Source organism: Planococcus citri, chromosome 5 (genome assembly GCF_950023065.1).
Source record: "Planococcus citri chromosome 5, ihPlaCitr1.1, whole genome shotgun sequence".
Classification (NCBI taxonomy): Eukaryota; Metazoa; Arthropoda; class Insecta; order Hemiptera; family Pseudococcidae; genus Planococcus; species Planococcus citri.
In genome coordinates, this window is record NC_088681.1 from 17,804,897 (window position 1) to 17,811,238 (window position 6,342).

At 43.3% G+C, this 6,342-nt stretch overlaps 1 protein-coding gene across 1 annotated transcript; it reads right to left on the reverse strand.

Moving 5' to 3' along the window:
- Window positions 1-322: 322 nt before the first annotated feature.
- Window positions 323-1,876, reverse strand: LOC135848326 (putative mediator of RNA polymerase II transcription subunit 29). The gene has a single exon (XM_065368223.1). It carries the CDS (start codon window positions 1,874-1,876, stop codon window positions 323-325), a length of 1,554 nt encoding a protein of 517 aa, XP_065224295.1.
- Window positions 1,877-6,342: the final 4,466 nt, after the last annotated feature.

Consider the following 6,342-nt stretch of genomic DNA (forward strand, 5'->3'; position numbering starts at 1 on the left):
TACTGATCAAAGTTTTTCTACGCTAGCAAAATGCTAGCTTCTTGCTAGCATAATTTGCGCTAGCGTAAATGGTGCCGGAATATGAGACACTTTTTGCAAAAATTGCTAGCAAATCAGTCGCGATTTAGTCGCATGTACGTAGCAGAATGCAGAGCAAAGTGCCAACAAAATGCTAGCTTTTTGCTAGCTTTGTGCCAGCTACGTGCTAGCTATTTGTGCGCAATTCTGCTACTCTAATGCGACCTAATCGCAACTGATTTGCTAGAATTTTTTTAAAAAAGTGTCTCAAATTCCGGCACCATTTACGCTAGCACAAAATTTGCTAGCATTTGGTCAACTGGGTCATACCAAATTGGCGGGCATCGGGTGGCTGCGCGATGTTCTCTGGAATATTGCTCATGTTACTTGCATGAGTACGCGGTTGAGAACGTGATCTCTCTTCGTCATTCCGCGTAAGGCGCGCGAGCCTATTTTCTAAGTCAACTATTCGCTGGTTCATGACTTGCATAAGTCCAGCTTCTCTGATTCTCGCCTCTCGCTCAGCTTTAAGCTCATTTGCGAGGTTAGCGACATTATTCATCGTCTGAGTCAAATTTTCGCCATGATTACCCTGAGCAGTGGTCAGCTGATCCCTCAACTGGTCATGACGAGTCCTCCATGTTTGACCGACCTCTCTTAAAGCACTCAGCTGTTGTTGAGTCACTTGGTTCAACGTATTATGAACATCTCCCAGGTCGCCACGCGTCTGAGACAAATATGCTTCGACATTTTCAACCCTGTTACTGATCAACTCGCAGTTGTCACGAAACGAAGGAATACTTTCGTCAACATAAGCCTCTAGCGACCCATTCGGCTGTCTATTTTGCACACGAACCAGTTGGTACTCAACTGACTGTTGCACAGGCCTAAAGTCATATGTACGCCATTCGCGCTGTTGTGCATTTGTGGCACTCGGCGCCACGCGTGTGTTGACATTTACACCTGCGACAGCTTGGGTATTCGTCTGTGTATACATAGGAGGGGGTCCCACCGAATAGGGGGGAGGAGGTTCATCTCTAACATAAGCAGGGGGAGGGTCAGCTTCCCTCAAATTACGAAACGCTGGAAGGTTGCCAATTGGCACCTCTTCGGTATTGATTCGCTGTGGAATGACTCTCGAATTGTCAATTCCCAGCTCACGTGAGCGTTGCGAAATTTCGCGTATCACCTCAGCTTCCAAATCTGAGTCAGAGTCATCTTCGACAATTGGTCTATTATTTGGCTCAGGGTTCGTTCTTGAGCCATCTGTGAATAAAATAGACCTTGGGTCACCAATCATATGATCGAGTGCACTAGGTGCACGACTGGTTTGACCATTTGACAAGCGACTGCTTGTCGACACATTTAGGTTTGGTTGGCAGACTGTCACCTGGGTGTCAGCCTGACCATGACTAATCGACGTGTTGTTGACCGAATTTGAGCTTTCTACTCGTCTAAAGCCCATCGTTTGTACATCGCCGGTACTCTGCTGGTTTTGAGCACCTGTGTTTGAGTTGCCAGATACGACAAGGTTGGACAGAGCTTGCTCCATGTCCAAACTCGCTTGATCTGCGTCAATCTGCGACTGTACTTGCCCCGAGTCCGCCAGATTTCTCACCGAGTCAGAATTATTATTCCTACGTCTGTGAAAAGTGTCATGTAACCTTTCGTTACAAGCTACCGCGGCAGATCTTTGAACTCGAGGTATCTGAGATGAGGTAGGACTATTCGAGCGAGTGTTGCTGGTATTTGAGCCAATGCTACGTCTATACTCAGTCAACTGATCTAAATTGTTATTATTTTGTACTCCAGGTTGCCTACCGCGTCCTGCGGCACCGTTAGCGGCGTTGCCACTCATAGCAACTGGAACACTACGACAAATTCAGGTAGGTTAGTGCTGTATAGGGGTCCGTGACCTCCTACACCACTTTCGTTGCAGGAAAAAACCTGCACGCGACTGTCACCTGGGTGTCAGTTGACACACAAGTGAAAAACACTACTTAACGTTATAACACTTTAAAACGAACGTTAACACTCGCGGAATACGATCACATCGCGAAAAACGAACAAATAACGTAATAAAAAACGAAACAAAGTAAACAAGCACTGACTAACCTGCGTAAACGTGTGGTTTGCTGGAAAAATCAATTTCCAGGAGACCCCAACCGCGTTGGTGCGCCAATGTTAGGGGGAAATACTACGTTTCCTCCGGTGAGGGGTAGATATCCACTGTCTCGCCCCCAAGGGGTACTACGACAATCCCAACAATATACACGGGGACTTATACGTCAACAAACCAATGAAGAGGCATAGCACTGTTCATACACTATTTATTCACATATAAGTAAATGGTCACCTAGTCATATAGGTGACACGGTACAATACGGTGGTATTCTTCTGCTGAGCGTCGTATATAAACGTAGAGGCCAGCGTTAAAGCTCTGCTACGTCAATAAGATAATATACAACTGCACAGAGGCAGGAGCTTTCGGCAGGGTCTACCTCTGGTTGGAACGAATCCACCAGAGGGCGCTAGTCTAGCTAGCTTACCCCCAGCCTGGGCATAATTCCCTACCAGGTAGGTAACTAGGAGTCCCTAGTCCCCACTACATATGCCCCGGGATCCGCGGCTGGCACGGCCCTAAGGCCACGTCTAGTCACGAAGCCCCAAAAGTGGACCAAAAGGCCACTCTGTAGTGGACCAGGGACTCTCCTGCCCCGCCTCGCTGACTTGAGGTGGTCGCCTAACTGCGTCATATAGCCTTACCTAAAAAACGCTCAGCAAGTACGTTACAAATACGCGGCTTAAAGATACACAAATTACAGCTATGTGACAAAAAAATACATTCACAAAATTCTACAAAAATTTTACACAAAAATACAAAATTCATCTTACACACAAATGTAGCTACAATTGTGCTTCATGCTCGCTGAGGTGTTCTTGCCTCCAGTATACTCTGCTCCTTGGACCATGGACCAACTGGAACCCAACCTAACCTGTGAAAAACTCCGTCACACGACACTATGTAAGTAGCTACGACCAATCTACGTCATTTTCTGATTTCAGATGCACCTGCGGCCAACTGACAACAACTAAGGTCATCGACCTTTGACCCAGCATCTTCAAGACAGATTTTCAGGTACTTGTCATCGTTCTAATTGATGACTAATTCATTCGATTAATCTACCTGTTTTATTGTCTACAGGTACCTGAACACTTCATCGTCAGATTACCACGTCATCATGTCAATTGCAACGCTTGCACGCTGACCATCGACTGACACGTCATCTAAAATCTGCGACTGCTACTTTGACTGAGTTCATTCAACTCTCACAGGAAGTAATTCTTTTACACTCCTTTTTTCAAGTGTCCAAGAACACCTTACTTTGTTCTTATTCTTTTCACAGGTCTGCGGCAATATTCTCACGTCACTAGTCACTTTCGCTTTGCAGTATACTGGAACACCTATTAACGTGAGTGTAAGTATTTTTAACATTACAAAAATATCACTATGTGCTTTACAAAAACACAAACTTTTTGAAAGCTCACGTCATCACTTTCGCCTCGCCTGATATAAATTAAATCAAAGTGCGGACGAGCTTATGGAGTCGCCACACTGTGAGGAAAACTTTATCAAAAAAAATTTCTGCACCATAAAACAACGCCTAAAGAAAACATAATACGATGCCTATACTACATCGACCACAAATAAACAAATTAATTGATAAAATAAAATAGAAAATAAAACATAAACTTCCAAGCTACGACATTCATAAAAAACACAATCATCTCCTTTCTACTATCTTGCCCCTGTCCTTTTCAAAGGTTCTTTATTTGTCTGTCAGCAGGTAAACAGAAACTTCGCCTTCACATATACTGACCAACACCTTTGGATGCTATGGGCATGATGTATAAGTGTACATATGACAGTCGTCTGTCCAATGTCTTCGTCACCACAGTGTCACAGTAACCCAGGTAAGTATCATGCCAACTTGGTAATTGAGGCATACGTATCATTATTATTATAGAATCATTTACCTGTAATTACTTTAGCTAATTAACAGCTTTCTCTAAGACTGTAGCTCAGGTGACAACTTCGACAAACATGTAACAAAAAATTCAGCACCTGGGAAGTTTAATTATAAATAGGTTAAAATATATTTCAGTCGCCTGAATAACATACTGCGACTAAAACATCGATTAAAATATTGATTAAAATAAATAAAACATTAAAACTATGTACAAAAAAATTAAAATACCATTACAGGTGCAATGGTAGGAATTTCTGCGACTGAAAAACTTGAATAAAAAAACTTCAACGCCACGCCAAATTTGAACAAAAAATGAACTGAAAAATCAGTCACACTCTTCCGTCACCTCGTCATATTTTTCCACATAGTTTTCATACATTACGACAAACATGATGCGTTGGTAAGTTACCAATTTTTCCATGGCAATAAAATTGGCAGTTTTTTTCTTACGCCTCTTATCACTAGTGGGAGGTGGGCTTTTATCATTGTCAGCTTTCTTAACTGGGATTTTCTTCGTGCGATTTCTTTCTTTATTTTTTTCTTTGGCATCTCTGATCAACTTTTTGCCATCATCAGGCACACCTGTTGACCTAATAATACACTTTTCAATCTTCTTATTCTCTTTTTCGTCCAAACTGAGTCTGGCATGTTTTTTCAGCCTTTGAAACTCCAGCAGTTTCTTATCTTTATTTTCGACAGCTAACTCTTGCTCTTTTTTACGGAGCTCACGAGCCAACTGCCGAGCTGCTCGCTCAGCAGCTTGATTGGGCACCTCCGGGTCAACTACGTCTACGTCATCTTCGTCTCTGACCTCGTCATTTTCATGCCTTTCGACCAATTTTGGAGTGACTCTCTCTTTTATTTTTTCAATCAGAGGTCTTGTGTCTGATTTAGATTGCAACTTAGGGTCACTTTTCAACTTCTCCTGTTGTTCAAGGCTGAGGTACAACGTCATCTGCCTCGCATTCACTATCTGTTCATCTGCGTCATTTGCGACACTTTTCACACGATAGGCATTGTCACCTACATGTTTCATTACAATGTAGGGCCCAAACCGTTTTGGGAACAACTTCTTAGACAAGCCCTTATCGTATGAACTTTGGCGGTGTTCTGTCAGCATGACAAATTCACCCTCCTGATAACAGATAGGATCGCCTTTGAGCTTGTAAAAAGCAACTTCATCTTTTGCACGTTGCATTTTACGCTTCTCGCGTATATAGGAGAGTAACGCCTGTTGGTCTGTCATCTCATCAACCCTAAGGTCAATGAGCTCTTGCGTATAAACTGCCTTACGAGCAAGTTTATCTGCGGCATGATTATTTCGGTCAAAGCTTCTCGCTGGCGTATGTTTAAGTTCAAAGCTTTCAAATTTCTCTTTAAGCTCCAAAATTTCCTGGAAAATTTCTTTGTGCACTACTGGCTTTCTGCCAGCATTTTTCCAGTTGTTTATTTTCCATTTAGCTACGTTGAAATTTATAGCTGTCGTCAAATAACAGGAGTCAGAGAAAATTTTGCCTTTTCTAACGCCAATTTTGAGCATCAGCTTCATAGCTGTGCTCAACGCGATCGCCTCCGCGAGGTTGTTCGTATTCCGGTACCTTGGGTGGCTAATCCGCTCAGATATGTTGAAGTCACCTGAGGGAGTCCAAGCCACTCCAATGCCAGCTATGGCATCACTGGAACCATTATTGGAGCAAGCTCCATCTACGGCAGCCCAGTGGTAGCCATCTTCGTCCTTGATAAGTTTAGCTAAGTCTATGGGTTTTTCCATAAACTCAGCACTCGTGACAGAATTGGGATTTTTGTCAAGCTGCTCCTGCTGCAACTTTTTGAGCAGGAATTGAGGGTTCAATTTAGCAGGCTTGACAGGCAACAGTGCAGCGAATTCGTCTTCGATGCCCCATACGTCATTGGGTTTGACCCCCAACTCCGTAGGGGTGTTGTTAATCTCCGACTCAATTCTTTCGACATATTTGTGCCACCCATGGTGAGTGTACTCATCGTCTTCTGCGTCATTGTTGAGTTTAACTCTCAACCTGTCGCCAATAATTCTCATCGTACGTTCGACAAGTGATGACTGGGGGTTATAGGTGGTAGTATGACCCACTTTGACATCGTGACTTTTTAACATGTCATTCCAGTCAGCACTTCTGAACTGCGTCCCATTGTCAGTTATTACCTTTCTGACCTTATGACCTGCGGCTTCAATATAAAGCAATACCATTTCCATGGCTTGGACAACTTCGTCAGCTGGAATTTTTTCCAGTGGAAGAATCCACACTTTTCCAGTGAA